We start from the raw sequence: 22,675 nt of genomic DNA on the forward strand, positions 1-22,675 counted from the left end.
ATAAAACAGGAGCCCATGCACGGAGCACTTTCTGAAGATCTTTTTAATCAGATAAGAGTGAACAATGGTATAAAACAGTAACAACTTGAGAAATTTCCAATGTCATTGTCATGATTTCAACACTTGAGTCTCTTCCATTGCCCCAAAGTACCATTGAATTAAAAAGAAGCAATGCCTGTGGTGTGGCTGCCTTTCTAGCCCACCAGTTCCTCTGTACAGGGCTCTGAAACCAGGGCAGCAACAAATTTGCTTTTTCCTGGAAAAAATACACACGCAGGCAGGCCTGCAACTTCTGTGCCCCGTGGAAAGGTAATGGAGGCCAAAAGCACTGGTCTGTCTGTGACTCATGCCCTTAGAAATCCGGCCAGTTTTATCCCGAAACCCTTGTAAAAGCATTCAGACCCTCAAGACTTGCCAGGAAGCATGTACAACGTAGCTTTCTCGGGGGCAAAGAAAAGAAAAAAAGTTATTCCAAAACATTGTAGATAAGACTTTGGAGGGACAACTGAGCACCAAAATAGGCAGCAAATACCAATTTGTAACCTCTACTGTCAAGAGGGACCAAGTGATAACTGCTTTAGCAACTTAGATCATGCCTTCGTCCATTGGGTTGTAACACAACTGAATTCAATGCTTTGCTGTAGCACAGACCAGTCGTGAGAGGACTGGTACTCAGCTCTGATTGACAGAGCTTCTGTGCTAGAGCCCAGGTTGTTAGATAGTGGAGTATCCAAGCAGTTTTAGAACAGCCTAAACGTATTCTGGAGTGCATCAAAAAAAAACACAAACCAAACCACATGCACTGAACCTGCACTGGGGCAAGCAGCGTTTTTGGAATGGTACCTTAACTCGTCCACTGTCAGCAAGTCCCAGCCCAAACTCTTCCCCATGCTTGAGTTGATCTTAATGAAAACTTGTTTGTGACAAACAAAAATACTTCTGCAAACAACATGACAGAGGGGACAAGGAGACTTAAATAGAAAATGGCTTGTTTTCTTTAAAAAAAAGTGAAGTTTGCTTTTGTACTAGTTGTCAGCTCTATCCCTTCTGCACTTTGAAGGCTTAGACTTGTTTACATTATGCCCATTTGAATTTCTGGGAGGTTTTCAGGGAAAGGGAGTTTGATTAAAAGATCACTTGGGAACATGGAACTCAACACATTTAGATATTGAAAGAAAAGTCTGTGTTTGCTGATGGCCTCGCCCAGGCCTTACTCCTCTTCTGCCCACTGGCCAGTAGCTATGTGGCCATTAATGCGATTGGCGCCATTGCTTGAAGTGCGGAAGTTTCCTTTTGTGCTGTTTGAAGTTGTGTCTTCCTCTTCAGAGCTGCTCTCCACATCACTGCGATCATCTTTTGATACCTGAAGGTTTCAATCCAACATTGGGGTGCAAAGGGGAAGAAGAGGGGAAAACATGTATTCACAAGAAAAAGCCCTTAGGTGGTCTTGTCTCCCTGATCAGCCAATACAGAGTTGTCATGTACAGCATATTCTGACCTATTTTAAGTCAAACCCTAGAGCTAGACCTTTTGGCAACTGCAGGCAGCAAGACTGACATCAAAAAGGGAAGTAAACTACTAAGGAAATCTGGGGTCTGTTTTGTTTTTTTTCCACACTTTAGGATCTGTTTTACAACCATGGGCAAGCCCAGCTCTGCATTTTAGCAATAACCTCCCCCCCACAGCCATGTCAAGTGCTGAACTCCAAGGAAAGAGATCTAGGGAAAGAGATGTAGTTCTATTATTGTTCAAACCTTCTTCCTGTGGTTAAGTCCCAGCACAGATTAATGCCTGCCCTTCCAAGAGAAAATTTTGTTCCTGAAGTAATATTGGCAAGTTCACAACCTGTTCTGACACACCTTGGCAACAGCAGGTGGTAGGAGTCAACATCACTATCAGTTTTGGAGAGACAGTCGCCTCCTTCAGTTTGCCCAAGTCGGAGCAGTTTGTGAATTTCCTTTTCACTTTCAGAAGAAACTGGGAACTTTTACTACCTCAGCATTTGCACAAGGTGCCTCCTCCTTCAAAACATTGCACCCCCATCACACAGGCTGTGAAGCAAGTAGGGGCCACTGATAGAGATTTTGTGGGACAATACCGATAGTCGATTTTTAAGGAGGCATATTGGCTGATACTGATCCAATTTCTGATGCCGCTGGTAAGCCTGTTGTGGTGAAAGGGATGAGCCATGGTGGGGCAGATCAATGCCCCCCACAGTGAAGGAGCAGTAGGCCTGGGGCTGGGGTAGGTGCTGCCCAGCCAGGGTGGGCACAGAACAGAGCCACAGCTCGTCCAGGGGGTGCGGGGAGGGGGCTGCTGCTGCAGGCCACTGGTCTGGGAGCGGCTCGTCTGCTCATCCAGCAGCTCCCGCCTCTCTGTTGCCACTTGTCCAGGAGGGCACACAGACTGGGCCCGGTGGGCTGAGGCCAAGGGCCACACTCCCAGCATAGTCCTGCTCCACATGGATCCTGGGGCACACGCATGGGCATTTATCACCTACATCAGACCAATTTCCAATACAGTCAATTTTCTTTATATCAGTGCCAATTTGATATCAGACTGATTTATCAGTACACCCCTAGAAGCAAGCACTCCAAGGAACAACTGCGCATATAAACCAACGCACATTTGCACAGGTGGGTAGAAGGAAAGGCCCTCCAACTGGGCACTCTAGGAACACAAAAAGCATCTGTATCCAACAAGCCTCTATAATTTAGTAGGGGTGCACTGATAAGGATTTTTTGGGCTGATATGGCTGGTCAGTAATCAGCCATCTGTATCAGCTGATTCTGATCCAGCAGCTTGGAGAGCATCGTCTGGCTGGTAAGTCTGGTGAGGGAAGGGGCAAATCAAGGCCCCTTGGGGAGGGAGGGAGTGGAGTGTGGGACTGAGCTGGGGCTTCATCCAGAGGGTACGAAGGGACAGGCAGCTTGTGCCACTGCATGCATCCTGGGGGAAGCATGGAGAGGGGGGTGCTCCCCAGATCTGCATGGGGCGAGGGCAGGCTGCCACTGTGTGCTCGAGGGCTGCGCTTGGGCGAGGTGGCGTGGGCAGCAGTGGCAACGACGCTGGGAAGGAGGAATGAAGCTCACCCCCCTCCCTGTGCCCCCTGGACAAGCTGGATCCATTCTGTGCCCTGCCCCAGCTGGACAATGGCTGCCCCAAGCCCCACTTCCTCCTTCACCAAGAGGCCTTGATCTGCCCCCATGCCCCTTCTCCTACACAGACTTACCAGCAGGATGCCACTCTGCAAGCTCCCAGGCTGCACTCCTGGCTGCATGTATGCACAGTGTTTACCGGCGACATTATCAGCCAGGTCAGCCAAAAAAAGTTGATTGCCAATAACATCAGATTTCCCTCTCATCAGTGCTGCTGATGGAATACAAACCGATGTATTGGTGCACCTCTAGGTGATTTATAGCTCCTGTGACTAGATCTGTCTAGCTTGCATGCAAGTTATCAGCTTTCAAAATCCACCTGCATGCTTCACTGAGGATGAACACACTTGTGAGAGAGGAGCCTGTACACTACCCGAGTCAAATGTGCAGTATAATGGTTGCAACGTGTCCTTCCTCGTAGTCTACCACGAGGGGGCAGCATGTCACTAGTATAAGACCAAATAGTTCATAATCATGTGGCCCATGCCACCAAGGGGTAAGTGAAGGGAGTTCACAATGCCAGCCTAACTGAAAACAGTTAAGTGAAAGTGGATAATTGCCAACACCAGGGACTCACTGGTGCTGGAAGAGGAGAGCTACCAACCCATTTCCTCACTGCCTGTACAGCACCTGCCTCGGATACCCACCATGGGAAGCTCCCTACTTTGGGCTTGCAACAAACAGCCTCATCTTCTTACCTGAGAGGCAAGTACTTACTCAATGGTTAAAACATGCAGCCATGTTTGGGGCCACGCCTAGTCCAAGATGAACTAACAGACTTTGAACAGTCCTAGATAGGAAGTTTCCTAATACCTAGAAAGATCTGGCAGGAAACCAGTGCCAGTTAATGATTTCCAGGCTAGGTCTGATAGCCTCTTGCATGCACTGCCCTCCAGGAGACAGGGATACCTCTGCTGCTAGAAACACTATGTCTTCCCCAAGTACCCCCCTCAGTTGGGAGTTCAACCGGCCAGCAAAAAGCAGAAATGCCTACATAGTATTCTGGTTTTCCAATTATCTGGAAAGCAAATGCAGGTCCAAGCAAGAACTAATGTTCTTTGTACTGCTCTGTCTCCTCCATTTATATATCTCAGAGCATTACAAACACTAATGATAAGCATCATTTTATGCAAAGGCCAACGGAAACAGATGAGTGTTGCACAGACAGCTGGTGGCAGTGCCAACTCACAGGTCCCTCCTTCAACTGCTGGATAACCCCACAACTTAGCATCCTACATGGATCAGCACCTCAGTGAGGCAAATAATTTAAAAGAAGCTGCAAAATGCAGCTCTTTTAATCCCAGAGTTACAGTTTTGTATTTCTCTTGAAGCTCAGCAGGAGATGGACACATCTATAGGCAACAGCACTGATTACACTTACATGCAAGGGATGAAACTGTCCAGCTCCAGTCTGGCACAGAGAAAAGGAGTGAGAAAAGAGTGAAGAGTACAGAAGCAGAGTCTAGAATCCTTTCCCTGGCTACGTCACCTGGTCAGGAGAGAAAAAGCAAGGAAATGCAAGCAATGTAGACCTCCAGGTGCGGAGAGCGCCACATAGGCAGATATTCTACTCAGAAACTAGCAGCAGCCAGAGGGGAAACAAGCAATAGGACCAGGCACAAACTCTGCAACATATCTTCTTCCCCACACCTGAGGCCCTTCCCTAACTCAGACTGCCATAGAGGATGCTGTTACAAATATTTCTTCAGGCTACACAAGTTCCCTAGGCCTGGGCCAGCTCCACAGTCTAAAAGCAGTGTCAAGTGGAGCCAGTTTCTCACAGGAGTCCCAAGTATCCAGGGGTTCACAAACCCCTGCGTTAGTCCCAAACCCCTCCCAGTGGAAGACCAAAGGCACTGACTGGCTAGGACAATCCACAATGCTGGTTCTCCCAGGACACTCCTGGGCATGGCTCCCAGCCTGAGACAAGCACTTCCTAGCACTGACTCAGTGGGGAACAGCCTTCCAGCAGTGCCTATGCTGCGCTCTCCAACACAACCCAATGTCTGGCAGTCCCCATATACAGAAGCTGCGGGAAGGAAGTCTGAACTGAGATTCTGTCAGGCTCAGTGCACACTTTTCAGAGCATTTAGCTAACAACACACTGTCAAGTATTAGGGGTGCACCAATAGATATTTTTGGGGCTGATACTGATAGTCGATATTTGAGGGATATCAGCCGATCCCGATCCGATTTCCAGTACAGCTTCCTCCAGCTGGTAAGTCTGTTGTGGTGGAAGGGGAAGGGGTGGGATGTAGATTAACACCCCTTGCAGTGAGAAAGGGGGCAGGTGCTGCTCGGGGGGGGGGGGGGGGGGCAGGGTTGGCCCACGGATCTGCACGGGGTGGGCTACAGCCGGTGCTGCATGGGGCTCTTTTCGATAGATGCTGGGCTTGGAGCGGGCTCTGGTGACAGTGGGAGAAAGCTGCATCCACCCCAAATTTCACTGCAGCTCCGCTCCCAGCGCCACTGCCACCTGGCACAACTCTCCACCTCCACCTTCATGCTGGGACTGCGGCTGGCAGTGGTGGCACTGGGAGTGGAGCTGCAGCAAAATTTGGGGTGGGTGCAGCATCCTTCCAGTGGCGCCGGCGCCAAGAAGAGTCCTGCGCAGCCCCAGCTGCAGCCCACCCTGCCCCACATAGATCTGGGGGGGGAGATACATGCCCCCCCCACCTTCCCAGGGTGCAAGCAGTGGTGGGAGCCCCCCCTTCCCCTCCTGCTGGGCAGCACCTGCTCCTGCCCCCTCCCTCACCACAGGGGGTGTTGATCTGCTCCCTCCATGCCCCTCCCCTACCCCCTCCATCACACCAGACTTACCAGCTGGAGGCAGCTGTCCATGCTGCCAGTGGTGCTCTTTGCTGCCTGAGTGCTGCACTGTGGCTGTGCGCAGCATGGGTATTTATTGGCCAAATTATCAGCCCCGTTGGGCCGATACCCGATACAGCCAATTTTCTTTACATTGGTACTGATCCAATATCAGACCCATGTATCACTGCACCTCTATCAAGTATCTTTTCTCTTCCCCTGATACCCCTTCAGCGCCAGAAAGATATGATTACAGTCACCTCACTGCCATGACTTCCAAAGCCTGCAGAAAACACAATTGACCCTTGATGTTGCAGAGTCAAGCCACAGCACCCGTGGTGATGACATTGCAGCCCACACCAAGCAATACAGAAAGGGTGTCTGATTTTGGAGCAGATGCCTGATCCCTGCGGTGTGTACATGGAAGAGGACCCAGCCTAGCCATAGACAACCTTACCTTTCCCCGCATGAGGGCCTTGTAAGCAACGCGAATGATGAGATAGGACCAGATGATGTGCAGAACCTGCAGAGTTACCAAGAGTCCATTGAACAGCCACCATGAAGGATAAGGACCAATCAGCTCCCAGCTCTCAAACAGGGTTGTATTCAAGATCCTGAAAGAGGATCCCAGAATGCATTAGTTTGGGTGCTTTGCCAATACCGTGATCCTCAGCTGCCAGCTCTGAACTGAGCTAACTGAGCACATGCATGAAAGGTTTCTCCCTCATGTGAGTTTCTATCGCTTTGCCCCTTTCACAATGCTTATGCCCCAACCAACAGTCTCTTGGTACAGTAAGGAAGAATTTGAATCTAAACTTGTGTCAAACTGTTTGAATGGTATGGCAACAGCAGATGATATGGACTGCTTCCAAAGTGTAGGTTATATATACAGATCCACTTCTCTCCCCATTCTCCAGGGCATGATGTACATTCACAGTGCATTCAACGGAAGAGACAGCAGTTGCTCATGTCACAAGCACCACTGGGAAGGTATACATGGTATGAAATGTTTACTGAAGAGCTAGGCCTTACTCGCATGCCTGGGGAAATTTCTGCCTGGCTATAAGTGAGGAAGGAATTTGACCCCAAGTACATAGCAAAGTTTACTAGTGAAGCTGGTGTTCCCTGGCCTCAGGCTTTTCCTCTGCTCCTCCCACAAAGTCAAAAGGACTGCAGACCAACTAGTGAGACTTAACACTGTGCATACTTGAAGAAGGCTCTGATCTCTTCACTAAAGTTTATCAGCAGTGCCTTAGCATAATAAAGCTCTTTGGCCTTATCCATGGAAAAGGTAGCTTATGCCGTAATTTTTTAAAAATACCCATGATAACACTTTGCTTTCAGTAATAAGCCTTTTCACAGGTACAGAAATGATCGTCTAGGCCCAGTTTATAGCTGTATTACTGCACAGTTTCTTAGGCATGAAGTGGCATGGTCCTACAGACTAAGGAGACTATGCACTAAATGGAACAGTACAGCATCTTCAAATGTTAATGAAGCTGTGAAGCAGGGGAATTGTATTACAGCCAACAGAAAGCATATTAAAGATTTACAGGGCTTCTGAGCTATGTGATGTCAGAGCATGCATCACATCATTGGAAACAATGGAATAAAGAACAGAAAAAGATGGCCTAATTTGTCAAGAGGCAGCAGGGACCCTCTCTGAAGGGAGCATCAATAAAGGCAGGCATGGGTACCTAAACCTGCCTTTATATCTGGACTCTTTTTTTTTATTATTATTATTATGTATACCAATACAAATAGGATCTTTGAAATGCCCCTACCACTACAATGTAAGTAAAGTGGCTCACTATGCCTATCAGAAACACCCATGAAAGAAAGAGCAAGTAGGTTGTCTGCTATTTACAGAATAAGGATGGAGTGCAAAAACAAGACCAGCTGAGCAATATCCACGTTAAGCAGAACTTGTCAGACACCTTCTGCAGATGAGATAAACATAGCTGTCACCAAAGTACCCTACCAGGCCTGACCTAATGTGGATGTGGCTGAAGGAAAGGCAAATCTCACTGCTTGTAGTTAATCATTTTGCAACTTCATGTCAAGGTTTCTAAATTCAAAACCTAAAGAAAGACCTAGTAAGGCTCCAAGTGGACAGAGGACAAGGACAGTACAAATGTCCAAAAGTAAAGGAAAGGGGAATAACTAACCCAGAGGGCCACAAACAGAAACCTGCCTCGTAGATAACTGGCCTTTATTTCCATAACGTCTTACAGATAAAAGACTCAAGCCATCCTTTGCATCTTTCCAGGCAAATACTGACTGGCAGAGTTGGTTGCATTGCCTCCATCTTGCAGTTTAGGGGAAGTGGTGATCAGCTGTGCATTAGGACTCTGGCCACTTTGAGTATCTATCCATGTCTTACACCAAAGAAGAATCCTCTCTGACAAGAGCTCAAAACATTACCCTCGGCAACAGCCAGCTGGTCCGCAGCTTCAAGCTACTCTGGGGGACTGGTAGCAAAAGCTGCGAGAAGCCCCAATACAAGGGCTTGACAAAGGAAGGAAAGAAAGTGCCCAACTCACTTACCAGTATGGGTAAATACCTAGTCGAGTCACGATGAACACAACACCAAAAAGCATAAAGGTGGCATCACAGACACGTTGGTATTTGGCGTAATTGGCCAGTTTTGCAGCCTAAGAGAAACAGGATGTGTTACAAGTCTCACTTCCCCAACACGTGTACGTGCATGAAAGAGCACTCCAGACCACATGAGCCCTCCAGTTACCAGGGAGTCTTGAACCAGTAAGGACTAGTCCCCACACAAGGGGGAAAGCTAACAGGGCAGATCAGGAATGTATGTCTACCGGGGTGTCCAGCTTACACTGCCAAGCCAGAGTGGAAGGGGGAAAAGCAGAGAAGCTTTACCCTGCAGCCTCAGCCCATACGGCTTCCTCAGAGGCTCAAAGTTCAGGGAGGGAAACAGGAGGTTCACTGACCTCTAGGAAGAAGTCTGAGGCATCGTGGAGGCACAGCACCAGCGTCCCTACCCGCACCATGTTGTTCATATAGGAGAACGTAATAAGTCCAACTGCAGCGAAGTGATGGACAAACATGATACGAAAATCCTGAAAGGGGAAGATCAAGTTTAAGGAACTTCTGGCAGGAAAACAAATGAAGAGGCTTAGAACAAGGGCACCAAACAAGAGCCAAATACCAATGTCTGGTCAGACCTTCAAGCTTGTTTATATAATCCAATCTGCCTCCCCGTCTGCTCTGGACAAGCTGTATAGTACAGGTAGACCATTCCCCTAACCACAAGTGGAAGGAAGCCCCCAAACCACAACCCATGTACAGAACGCTAGTTCTTCTCCCATAGCACCCAGCTGTAGCTTCTGCCCTTCCTCACAATATTCAGACTACTTCCCTGGTTCCTGGCATCCTGCCTGCTTTACCCCAGAAGTCACTATTTGAACTTGAAGCTGAGGCTTCTGGTTCTCACAGCAGCATCCAACAGGTTCTTTGCTTGCTCTGAATTGTCAGGCTGGACCAGTGAACTTGGACACTGTCAGTGACTGCACTGAAATGGTCACTCTCATTAATTTTTATTGGTCATGTACTAAATGCAGAATTGACCAGTCTACTTTCACTGTCCTGAGTGAAATGCAGAAGTAAACAGTATTCACAGCCAAATGTTTCAGTGCTATTGGTAAAAAGAAACTTGCGTTTTGGAACTTAGTTATTTCAAACTGAGATCATTCTTTTAACACCACATGTCACACTGACATTCACTCTTAGTACAGCTTGCATGGACCTTGTGATAGGCAGTATTGCCATGTTGCACATCATTAACCCAATGAGCACCAATATTTACATTTGACAGTTACAGTAAAAGTGAAAATCACGTAAGTACAAGTTTGACAGAGTAGAGTTCTGACAGAGACTGCAGGTTGACACCCCCAACACAGGCATTACAATTTAGTTTCAGAGAGGATCCAACTGCACCTTTCAAAATTCATTTCTTACTTTATCCTGTCAACTACTATTTGCTGCTTATGACCTTTTGCTATCGTCTTGTAGCTCATGTGGGGCTCTGTGCTGCCACAGCTAGACTGCTCGCTTAAAGCTAGCTTGGACATCTTTACACTAACACCACAGTCTGCAATGCAGACAATCTTATGCCCTTAAATCATTTAGCAACAAAAAGGAAGGCTAGCCCAGGTATCATTAGGTGCTGTGTTCCCTAAAGGGAAGTAAGTAATCTCTGCGCTATTTTGTATTTTGCCAAAACCAAGACTTTCATCTAGCTTCCCCACATCTGTCTAGGAAACATGCATAATGTTTGCATCATCTTATTTCTCCCAATTAAAATCTACTTTTATACAAGCACAGAATCAACAGTTCTATTGTGCCGGGCTGATGGATCCCCTTCTTCACTCAAGCAAGTGAAAAGGGTTTGCACGGGGCTGCTGTTCCAAGTTCCTGCGCAGGCTAAAAAAGTAGACGAACCATGAAAAAAGGCGAGCGAAGAGAAAAACAGACCAATGCTTCAGCAGCACAATGCATCTACCGGTCCCATCTCTTGTGGAATGTGTTCAGTGAAATTCTGGTTGCTCTTACCTTTCGTTTAATGTCTGTAAACTGAGAAAACATGAGAGACCAATAGAAGGCCAGCTGCACGATATAGTAATAGTAAAGGCTGGATGCTAGGGGCTGGGGAAAAAAAGACATACAAAGGACAAGTTGGTTAAAGGACAAAGGAGTCCAACATTTGCATTAAAAGCCACTTTGTTTCCCCTCAATCAATCCATCTCAGTCCCTTCGCCTTTCACCCCAGAAAGCTGAGGCAGGAGGAGAGGCAGCAGATGCCAAATTAAGGTTTAATAAAAGCCAACTTAAGCAGTTACAAATATATACAAATTATAGACGGACTGTTAAGGAATAAAATTATCCTTCTGTTTTTTCCAGCTACTCAGTTGGCTTAATTAAAGAGATCACATCTACCCAAAGAACCTTGCCTGCCTTCAGTTTTGGCAGGTTAAGGAATAAAAGTTTCCTGTTGGAGTAGGAAAAATAAAAGTAAGTCTTAAGGTCCATGTACAACTGTCCCAACTGAACAAAAGGCAAAAAGAACACCATGATATACGGTGGCTTGCATCACTGTTTTTGTACAATTGTCTCACCATCCAAGTGCCAGAGGAAATCAATTTTACAATATGGGGATACTCCACTAGCTCATTCCCATTTGCTAAAAGGATGTTTTGGCAGTTTCACGTAAAGGCCAAAAAACTGTATGGACGACTCCATCTGAGGTAGTCCTTCCTTTCCAGAGGGGACAGCAGACCACTGCTTGAAACCTTGTAAGAGCATCTGGGGCACCCACTCAGTAGATAATGAGAAGCCTTCAGATCTCCTGAGTTTCAACATCACACCCGTCCCAAGGAATAAAACTGGAGAGCTTACAAAAGGTTCAGTTCTCAAAACTTTGGGGATACTACACAAAACAATAGTACACATTCAAGTAAAGGATTTAAAGCTACCAGGAAACTTCAAAAGCTAGTTCATTAGACTTCTTCTGACTAACAGACCCTGAGGCATGCATGAGTCAACTCCTACCTGGAAAGGGTAGTTGTACCAGCACTGTCGTGTATCCCAAAACCAGGGGGTCTAGAATTAAAAGAACAGATTATTAGCTCACTAGCGTATTTCTTCCTATATGCCAGCAATTCTCAGCCAGGGTGCCAGGGAACCCTGGGGCGCCACCAGATCCTTTGAAGGGTCCCGCACGGTGTGAAGAGATAAGTAAATAAGCCCAGGTTGGACATGTCTCTGCCTGGACAACCCCCCACCCCTACTGCTCAGCACCTGGGTAAGCAGGTAGGCACCAAAATATATATATTTGTTTTTTAAACTGTGTGCCACACAGCTCACAACAGTTATGGAGGGGTGCCTTGAGTCCAAAACATTTGAGACCCATTGCTATACAGTCTTTGGTTTTGCTCACTTAAAACATTCCTTTCCCACCACAGCCCAGGAGCTCCAACATATTCCTTCTATCCAAGCTGCCTTTACTCTTGGATTTCACAGAATGAAAACCATCTATTTCTTCTGGCAATACTGTGTTATTATGCACATGGAAATTCAAGTGCAAAGGAAGAGCTCTTAGCAAAGACAGTCTGAAGATATGGATCTGTGTCTTTGCAAAGACAAAAACCCCCACTGTGGGCTCTACTTAAGGGTGAACAAGTCTATCCTGTTCTGAAGTCAGAGGGAGAGAGAAAGAATCCTCTTGAATCAACGGCAGAGGGCAGATTTTATAAAAGCTGTCTTTCCTGTTTTGTGAGGCCATGGCTCCCAATATGCACCTAACTCCTAATTCTTTTTTTCCTTTTTTTTTTTTTTTTTTTAAAAGGATTACGGTCAAGATCAAGCTAGTTTTAATTCAGAAAACTTGGGTAACAACAGCAAGGAAGATGAAGCAGCACCAGCTTCACTACCGGTGGAACAAACTCAGGTGGAATAGGTTTAAATTAGACATCCGCAAGACCTACTTCACAGTTAGGGCGGCTAGGAGCTGGAACCAACTTCCTAGGGAAGTGGTGCTGGCTCCTACCCTGGGGATCTTTAAGAAGAGGCTTGATGCCTACCTGGCTGGACTCATTTGAGTCCAGTTTTTTCTCCTGCCTAGGTGGGGGGTCAGACTTGAAGATCTACAAGGTCCCTTCTGACCCTACTTCTATGATTCTATGAAACTCTCCAGGGATCCTAGAAAATGACATGGTGTCACCTATTCAATACAATACAAGTACTAGGTAGCTAGATTAAAGTTAGCATGGGTATGTCACATCAGCCAATCTGCAGTGAAGGTATAGCCCTTAGTCTCATAGCATATCACATGGAGCAAACAGCAGAAGGAAAAAATTGAGAGCCACACACAAAAATATACTACTCACCGACCAGAGAAATCTGATTCCATAAGAAAATACACTTAAAGAAAATGTAAATCTCCACCTGAGAACAAAAGTATAAAAAAAGACAGAAGTGAAGCATTTAAATGAAAATGAACACTGCATGGTTAATACTTGTACAGCAAAAGTCAGAACAATTATAAACAGTACTAAATTAGCCACCAACAGAAATGAGTTTTGCTGAGTTTCAGTCATCTTTTTAGGGCAAACTCACTAATATTACTAAATTCAACCTTTCATCCATCAGAATAAAAATATTTAGGGAAATGTATGTCCCACACTAATTAACATGAAGAGTTCAGGTTCACACTTAATTGGCGGAGTGTTTTGGAAACATAGGGAAGTTAACACTGACTTATACATCTCGGTACATACTGGTACCAAGGCTACAACTTTGAAGAAACATCAAGATCTAACAAATGCCCAACAGAAACCCTACTCAACACGTGAAAGATTTCAAATTAGAGCTCAAACCAGTTAGACACAGGACAAATCCTCCTCCCATCCCCATCTGTATATCTTACTTGGTAACTTAAAGTAGACAAAGTTTTACTAGCAAATGGGAGGGAAGGCAGGAAGTTAATGTGGGGAGATTAAGTAGTCATTAGGGAGGAGAAACAAAAGCACCATCTGGGAAACAGGGGCAGGGGGAAAAAACTCTCAGCTACTACACTGATGTGGTCCATATAAATTGTTGAGGCAGAAAAAAAGAGCAAGAAAATAAACTGAAGTAGGCTAGAAGAATCATGAAACCATAAAGAAACTCTATAGACCATCGCCTAAGTCATGAAGAAAGTCAGTTTGGAAAAAAATATTTTGTTTGGGAAGTCAGATTGTCCAGAAAGCTCTCAGCTGCCTTAAGTGGAGTTACTCAGTTATGGTGCAATGTCACTAATTGCATGAGAGAGAAGCCATCCTGAGACATAAGATTATTGACCATTTAGACTTAAATGGTCCTGTAGAGATGTCTTGGCATACATACCACTTTCTATGAATAAATGCTAAAAAAGTCTTCCTAATTTCCTCAGTGTCCACCTGCCCCTAAGAAACCCATTTCCATTCATAATCCATTGACCATAAAATGTCAGTTCAAAATACAGGGCGCAAGTCGAGTTTTAAGATGAGGCCACATTCTGGTCTCTGCACAAACCTACATGCTCTCACAAAATTTAGTGAGGATGGTGGGTTTGTCCTGGTTCCTCCGATGACGAAACCAGCGCTGGATCTTTCGAACATCCCAGTCTAGCTGCTTTGACAACCCTTCTAACCTTCTTCCATCTGGAAACTAGGAGAAAATGAACCAAGAGTCAGACACTGTTCCTGTTTTCCAAAGACCTTTTCCTTTCCCAAATCTTTGAGACTTTCCCTCTTTGAACCATGAATCAGTCACAAAATCAGATGGTACACATACAGAGAAAATCATGCTAGAAGGATGGTATTTGATACAAATTCTGTTTTGATACAAATTCAATTAAACTTTTAGCATTAACAGAAGCATAGCATGACAATTCATATATATTTTTTACAATATTACAATATTATATATTGCCATTTTCAGAGACTTTTTATACCTCTCACTTCTAAAATGTAAATCTAAGGGAGGAGTATCTCTACACTGTTCCTAGGAAATCTAGCAGTGTCATTGTCTTTAGTGGCACAAGTCAGTTCACAAAGGCAGACGAAACAGGGCCTGATAGCAACTGCTTCCAAACAGGCCAATTGCTGAGGCGGGTGATATTAAAATGACAGTGGTCTAAAATTAATGAGTTCCATCAGGAAGTCTCCAGATCTCACAATTGGGTTTGTGCACAATCTGTATGGCTATGCAGGGCACTGAGCTACCAACATGGCCACAACAGCTGTGCAACAAACTCTAGATAACAGAAACATCTTTGCTCTAAGGATGATGTTCCAGAGCAGCCTCCCTGCAATCCCATCACAACCACACTGCTCCTTTCACTTAGGTGTCAAGGGCTCAAGCTACCTAGAACATCTGTCCAAAAGGATAAAGGTCGTAAGGCTTGTTTTATAGAACTCTAATTTCAAAACAGGAAAGTAATTTTGTTTCTGCACCAGTGCTGCCCTCCATGCTAACATCCCAATTTCTGAGCCTATTCAGTCTAGTGGTCCAGCTAAAAGCCAGAGTTGTTTTGGTTACATTTTTAACCAATGGCTCCCTCGTGTGCTTCTTTTTGAACTTGACTTTCAAGGAGCCTTGTGTCTAAGCTTCTCCTCCCCCCACCCCAGTCCCTAGTGAGAAAACACAAAGCTCCCTCTGTTCAGCTGCAATTCAAGCAGCATAGAATGACCCAAGTTTTATTGGAGATATTTTCAGAACCACTTTTGCACTCACTAACAGAATTTTATCCACTTTACTCAGAACAGCATTCAGACTCCTATATACGATCATAAGAAACTCTATTTTATTTCCTGATACTAGTGTCAGTGATACTACCAATATCAGTTTAACTGACAGCTTTGAATAAATGAAGGACAGCCTGCAGGATTTAGGCATTTAATGGTGAAGCAACACTATGGGCAGATGTTACAATGAAAAAGTGGCTGAGAGCAAAAACCAGAAGAAATCCTACTGCCAACATTCAATATCCTATCCCAAAACAGGATCCTTTGCTATTAGCAGTTACAACTGAAGTTTTCCCTTCCTACAACTAGACTTTGGCTTCGAGAGCTATCCAGTTCTACAAACCACAGCAGTAATCCAAGGAAGGCATCTGTGAGACAGACCAGCCAGGCCAGTCTGCAGAGAAGGTAAAGGTACCTTCCAGGAAGAAGTGAAAGATACAGGGGAATCTCCTGGTAACTACTGGAAATTCAGTTGCGCCATGTGGAGAGATTCAGGGGACCAAAGGAAAAAGCTCACGTCCTCTACAACAAGAAAACTTTGTGAACGTTAAACAATTCTTTGGCTTGCAAAACTGAAGCTGAGGCATAGAGAACAAAAGTCACTGTGAGAAACAGGAAAGGGGGTGGATATAGTCATATGTGAACTAAAGCAAGGTGCCAAAATTACTCAGTAAAACGAGTGCTCATCAGAAACAGACCCCAACTAAACAGAATTAGCACTGGGCTGCAAAGTGTGTGTCATCAAAACCATAAGAGAGAGCCAAGTTCTCATTTACACACCTGCCTCTTGAGCAGGATCTGGAAAATGACTTACCTTGGTGATGGATGTAAACACTTTCTCTAGAATTGCATTGGGTTGAGCTCTGTGAGGTCCACTGTCTTGAATGCCCAGGTTTATGGCACATGGCTTGGCAATAAACCTGAAAGTCATAAAGAAGAGCCATATTCAAGATACAAGTTTTTTTCCCCCTCTCAGTGACTGAATCATGTGCCCCAACTGCTTGCAGACTGCCCAGTACTACCCAAATACCGCCCAGCCTTCTTCAGGTTGGTAATTTATACTCCTTCACTGCAGGATTTCCTTCTGCCAATGTCAAAAGAAAGTCATGATAAGACTCTGGGAAGAGGGTTACAAAACAGTCTCTTTGGTGAATACAGATTGTTGCATTTTAATCTGCATTATCAGGACATTTTAAGTGCTTGGGAAAAGTAACAGTAGGCGCCTTGGGGACTAATGTCCACTTTATGTTACCAGAGCTGGTAAAGAAGCTGCAGGGTAGGCTTCCTTGGGAACTTACTGTAGCTGCAAACTGGTAGAAATGCTTCTAGAAATGGAGAAAACTGCCACCTTATTGAAACACTCCTGAATAGCTAAAAAACTAACAAATGACGAGAGAGAGGAAGAGAGTGAGGATGTAACACAGAGGACAAACATGTGTACTGTTGAGCCCAACTCAAATGCCTTGCCAGTTTCCCAGCTATTAAAAAGGGATGGTACACTTAGCTCAAACATCCAGGGAAGCTGTGAGATTTAATGTATGAAAGGTTTGAAGATCACAGAATAAAGGTATGTATCAGCAGCATTTTTAGCCACATCCGATAACCTGCAACTCCCCAAATCAGCAGCAAATCCTTTAAACAGGAATATAAGACATATAGAGTTGCTAGCAAATCAAGAGCGCAAGACTACAAGAGATAATGAAAAAGGGACAACATTCGACACGCTTTATCTTAAAAACCGGATTGGATCCCTCCCACCACTGAGCACTCTGCTCCTGCCATTCTGAGGCACTCTGAAAAGCACCTTCTGGATGATGGTGAGGATTCAGACCCCCTTTTCAGATGAAGATGCTAAAATCAAATTCTTGAAGAGATACGTAGTGCTTGGCAGCCACAGGTCCCAGATCACTTCACAGGTGCGACACCAATGTAGCCCTCCAATGCCACTTGTGATGGGCAAGTAAATACCCAGTTCATAGCTGGGAAATTAAATGCTTCCCTCCATCAAGAACCTTTCTAGTTTAGAAGTTGCTTTGCTTCAAAGAGAAAATAAGATGGTGGAAAAGAGTCTTAATTCCAGAGAAAAAAGCTCTGCCTGAATGGGGAGGGGTGCCATATTAATATTGGGTTGGTCAGGCCAATCAGGAAATGCAGACTAATTAAAACATATTTTATCATCTTGCAATAAAAGTAAATTATAATTGCCACTACCAGAAAACCGTTCACCGTATGTACAATGTAAAGACTGCCTCTTCACTGCTTAAATGGCAACTATTCTACCTGCCATCTTCAAGACCACATCCACATGACTTTTCTTACAAAGATTTCCTCCTGTCTTGAGAACTGTGCATCACAATTAATAACATAATTAGGAGGCACTAAAGGTCATCATCTAATTTCCTTTGTTCAGTTTTCATCCAAATGCCCACCCTATGGTTTGGTTTCCCCCAAAGTGCCAAAGCAACCACATCTTTTGCATGACAAACCAGTTTGACAGTTGCGCCCAAGGAAGCCAATGGAGTCAAAAGGGAGGACGAGAACTTGGAGTGAACTGCTCTAATCCTTTCCTTTCTACTGAAGATAAAGTACCCTCTCTAGAGAGCCCTTCTTTACAAATCCAACCTCCTACGTGGCAACATTAGTTGTCTGCCGAGTCCCTATTGCAGTTCTGAAGAAGGAAACTTTCCCAACATAGTAAGACTTATGGTATGTGCACCTTTGAGCAGTCTGGATTTAATTAACAAGTTACTTGAGATAAGAGGCTCAACCCCTGTAGCAGTGTAGCTCATTTCAAAATCTCAGTATATGAGATGTATAAAACTGAAAGGAAGAGACTTCTGTCAATGATTTACAAACTCTGATTTTCAACTCTGTTTCTTGAATGGAACAAATTCTAGAGGACTGATTAGTCAGATAGAAACATGTTGCAGTTCTCCCCACCCTTGCACCTCAGCACTGGCTAGCAGAGATGCATTCCGGAGTCATAAAACGGTCCACGTATTTTCCCAGCTTCAACATCACGCAGATTCACTGAGGTTTGTAAATCACTCTTTGCATCAACGTGACACCAATTCAGAGAAAGTGGAGCTGCAACAAAATTTAGGGGAAAAAAAAATACTTCCTCCTAAGGCGGAATATCTAAAGGGGGAGGGGAGGGGAAGGAAGAACAGAAGAAGCACAAAGGGAGAGGAGCTAAGACAGAAAAGCTCCAGAAATATATAGTTTATGCTCTGTATCATCAGTCCTGCTGCCAATTGTGTGTCAAGGAACCATCTGACTTAATCACCCCTAAGGCCTGGATGTGGGTATAAGCACAATGGGATTTTATTAGAAAATCTGAATTGATGACATGTTCAAAAAGTGGGAGAAAAGGATCTCAGAAAAATGGGCTTTGACAGTAAAAATTCTAGGACCGGAACTGACAGTATAATGCCCTGGACACTTCACCAGTGAAAACCTACTCTCCAGAGATATGGTTAAAAAAAAAGAAAAGGAGCCACCCCCAAGGCACCATGACAGAGTCAGGAGGTTTCACTCTGAAGGGGAAAAAAAAGAGAGAGAAAAAAAACCCTGTCAAGCTCTCATTTTTCTGTGTTTATATTGTAAAGGAGTTTCACGCATCAAATGCCAAGCAGGTCAAATGGGGAATCTAGACAAGCTCAATCTTAGGTTCACAGACAGAATTCAGGCGAGAAGGGGATGCTGCATATAGAGATGAGTGCTACCTTTGGAAGGAGGCCAGGGAGCAAAAGCACCCAGTTCTGAATGCAAGCCTGTCAGCTCAGTATTAGCACAACTGATCTTGCTGGCTACACCTTTCTGCACAACCGTACATAAACCTGAGTAGGGCAAGGGATGCTACAAGAAAAGCTCTCAGTTGCAGAACTACAAAGCCAGAGGAAAAGCAGTCCAGATATATGGCACTGATTAAGTGTTACTCTGGGGGCTACTTTTCTTGACTTGCAGAACTTGTATCTTGCCCTTGCCATCAGCTGGTCCCTAAGGTTTTAAAGGAAAGTGAGTATCGCCTGCACTTTTGCTAAAATAAATACACCCAGGCCAGTTCATAGGTGTCCACAGGGAAGGGAGAAGGAATTCTGTCCTGGCAGCCCCTACAATATCATGGAATCATAGAAAACGGGGGCTGGAGGAGACCTCAGGAGGTCACATTTAGTCCAACCCTCTGTTCAAAGCAGAACCAGTCCCAACTACATCATCTCAGCCAGGGCTTTGTTGAGCCAGGCCATAAAAAACTCCATGGATGGAGACTCCACCACCTCTTAGGGAACCCGTTCTAGTGCTTCCCTACCCACCTAGTGAGAGGGTTTTTTTAATATCTAGCCTAAAATTCCCTTGCTGCAGCTTGAGACCAGGAAGCAGTCTAACACTCTAATAGGAAACATTCCAAGACACGATTGCCTTTCATTTACTGGTAAGCGTGGACATGTGGCCAAGTCCAGCGCTGGTAATCTAGGTTAAGATGGGATTTGGCACTCCTGTTATAAATAAGTCCTTGGATCTTTTACATTGGTTTCAATGATGCTTCAGAGCCTTACATGCCAGGGCAGATCAATTCTGGGCTCTTGCTTTCTCTCTTTTTAAAAAGGACAGGAAGTAGACCGGGGGTGAAAGAGGAAGCAACTCTCCTGACCCATTTCTTTTTTCTATTCCCCCCCGCCACACACCACACTTCTGTAGGCCCCAATGGCTTTTCTGCCTCTCTCCATTCCACCTACCACTTGGTCTATGCAAGCCTACCAGGCACTGCACTTCTCATGGCAAAGGAAAGTGAAAACCAATTAGATTCCTAGGCAGTCTTTTTGCAGCCCTTCCCACGATTACGAAAGCGCTGCCCTTTCCACAAAGGAGAAACTAAGATTATTCAGTCTTCCTCAAACCATTTACGCAAGAAACCAGTGGCTTTGTTCGCGTCTCTTTGCAGTCTTCCTCCATAGAAGCACCTATGTGTTCTCGCCATGCCCCACATCTCATTTTTTACTGATATGCAATATCCCATTGTACTTTCACGCTAACATATTAAAAAGGTACAGCACACGAAGAAAACGTCAAGATAAATGACAACTTCATGTCTAACAGAGTACAGGAGAGTGAAGGATCAACGTAGACACCGGGAAGAACGTGGGTCGCCAGACCTTGGACGGGGCTCCCAAGGGAGGCGGACCTCTCCCCTACCCGGGGGTCTTTAAGAGGACATCGGACAAGCACCTGACCCCAGCATGTTTTCCTGCCCAGGGCCGGGGGTCGGACTCGACGATCTGCCTTCCAACCCCAATATCTACAAATCTATGACAGCGGGAATTCTCGACCCAAAGAAAAAGCCCGCCATCTAGAGACACGCAGCAGGGTCAGGCTTGGAGTTCAACCTCAACGAATCACTTCAGGGGGCCACTTTGAAACCTCAACCCGAAGACGAACCCCAAGTTTTCAAGGTTTACCCTTAGCGTGTCTTTTCTAGCCGAATGGCGGACTTGTGAGCCTCCTCCCCACCCCAAGGGGCTGCGAAACATGCTGCAACACGAATGATAAGTGACTGCTCCATCCATTTCGCAATGACAGCCAGCGTGCGGGAAGCCGGATGAACCGGTCAGGGCGCGAGGGCCTGGCGGTCCTTATTTGCTTGGGATTAAAACCCACAAGCAACTTCACGAATCTGGCTTCACAGGCAATTTCAGGAGCCCTGGATGGGCCAAACCCCCCCGTCCCCATGCAAACCTCCGCGCAGGGGTGGGTTTCTCCCAGAACCCACGGTTTTCTCTCGCGTTTGCTAGTCTCGGGGGTCCCCTCAACGAGTGCGGCCTGGGCGTGTCCCGTCCCCCGCGGAGCCCACAGGAGCCCGGCCCGGCCCGGCCCTGCCCGCGCACCTCTCGAAGACCAGCCGCACGGCGAAGATGCCGAGCGCCAGCGGTAAGGCCCAGGCGACGAGGCCGGGGGGCGGGGAGCGGCCCGCCATGTCCGCCCACGTCACGTTGTGCGGCAGCCAGAACCGCTCGTCCCAGAACCAGGCCGAGAGCAGCGCCGCGGCCGCCGCCATCTTCCGCCCGCCCCGCCCTAGCGCGGGCCACGTCCGGAAGAGCGCTGGCCACTCCGCCCTCCTCTCGCCGGCCCGCCGCGGCCGCTCTGTGCTGCGCTCTATGGTCAGCCCTCCGGCAGCTTATGCGCATGCGCGGGGGGAGCGTGTTCCAGCACGTGCGACGGGCTTGAACGCTTCCCGCCTCCGGCCCAGCGCTACGGACTTAAGAGGGATCACGTGAGCCCAGCATTCATTCCTGCCCAGGGCGGGGCGTCGGGCCTGGTGGTCCGCTCCGGTCCCCTCCAACCCTGCATCTGTGGAGGACCTTCTCCGCTGGGGACACCAACTTAGGGGGAGCACAGTCGCGCTTGAAGAGGCAGGCGGACCCCGGCAGATGAGAACTGGCAAAGTTCACCATGGAGAAACGTACGGCGCTTCACCTGAGGACGGGCAACCTCCAGCGCCGCTCCAGGGCTTGCGGCGCCAAACTGATTAGCATTGGCGATGCGTAAGGGGTGCACGTGGACCCCGGGAGAGCAGCTGCGCAGCCCCTGGAAGTGCCAGCCGCGAGACCAGAAGTGCACTTCCGGCTTCGCTCCTGGGGGACGCCACCCGCCGTTGGCAATCTGGTGCCTCCGCAGACTTGGGAGGCACCAGGTGCGCACCCTGACCAGCACCACGCACGAAAGGGACCCGTATGAACACGAGCTGGCAGCGCGCCGCTGTAGCCAGCAGGGCAAATAATACTGTGGCGTGCACCACTCGATGCATCTCTGGTAACACCAAGGAGGCGATTCTTCCGCTCTGCTCAGCCCTGGTGAGACCACAGCTGGAGAGCCGCGTCCAAGTCTGGGAACCGCACTTGAACAAGGACACGGACATGCTGGAGGGAGTCCAAAGAAGAGCCACCCATGTGATCGGAGTCTTAGCTGGCAAGCCATAGGGGGAAAGGCTGAGGGACCTGGGCTTCTCCAGCCTGAAGGAAAGGCTGAGAGAGGACCTGGTAGCAGCTTACCGCCACACTAGGGGAAGTACAGCAAGGGCTCGGTGAGCAACTGTTCACCAGAATACCCAACGGGAAAACCAGGAGTAAAGGCCACAAACTCCTGGAAGATTGATTCAGGCTCAACATTAGGGAAAACTTCTTCAGTCAGGGTGTCTGTAGAATAAGCTCCCTCCAGAGGTGGTGCAATCGCCTGCCAGGGAAATCTTCAACAGGAGACTGGACAGTCACCACGTCTCTTTCCTGCTGGGTGCAGGAGGCCGGACCCAGTGATCTTCATAGACTGTAGGAGCTGGAAGGGACCTCGGAACTGCTCAACATCGAAAAATAAATGTGTACCCTTCTACCCCCATACAGCCAGGCCTGTCCAATTCCCTGTACTAGA

General features: G+C 46.7%; 1 protein-coding gene across 2 annotated transcripts; it reads right to left on the reverse strand.

Annotated features, from left to right (window-relative positions):
- Positions 1-25: 25 nt before the first annotated feature.
- CERS5 (ceramide synthase 5) lies at positions 26-21,383 on the reverse strand. 2 transcript variants are annotated; one of them, XM_090053504.1, is made up of 11 exons: positions 21,139-21,383; positions 16,071-16,176; positions 14,047-14,177; positions 12,878-12,935; positions 11,541-11,591; positions 10,545-10,637; positions 8,924-9,052; positions 8,514-8,620; positions 6,424-6,580; positions 4,540-4,569; positions 26-1,363 (listed from the first exon to the last, which is right to left on the reverse strand). In XM_090053504.1, the coding sequence occupies exons 1-11, from the start codon at positions 21,306-21,308 to the stop codon at positions 1,211-1,213; spliced, it is 1,185 nt and encodes a 394-aa protein (XP_089909630.1). In that variant the 5' UTR covers positions 21,309-21,383; the 3' UTR covers positions 26-1,210. The 2 variants fall into 2 exon arrangements, with proteins under 2 accessions (XP_089909630.1, XP_089909628.1); XM_090053502.1 differs by lacking the exon at positions 4,540-4,569 and having other exon boundaries at positions 21,139-21,357.
- Positions 21,384-22,675: the final 1,292 nt, after the last annotated feature.

Source organism: Crocodylus siamensis, chromosome 6 (genome assembly GCF_052110815.1).
Source record: "Crocodylus siamensis isolate JL-2025a chromosome 6, ASM5211081v1, whole genome shotgun sequence".
In the NCBI taxonomy this organism is placed as follows: Eukaryota; Metazoa; Chordata; order Crocodylia; family Crocodylidae; genus Crocodylus; species Crocodylus siamensis.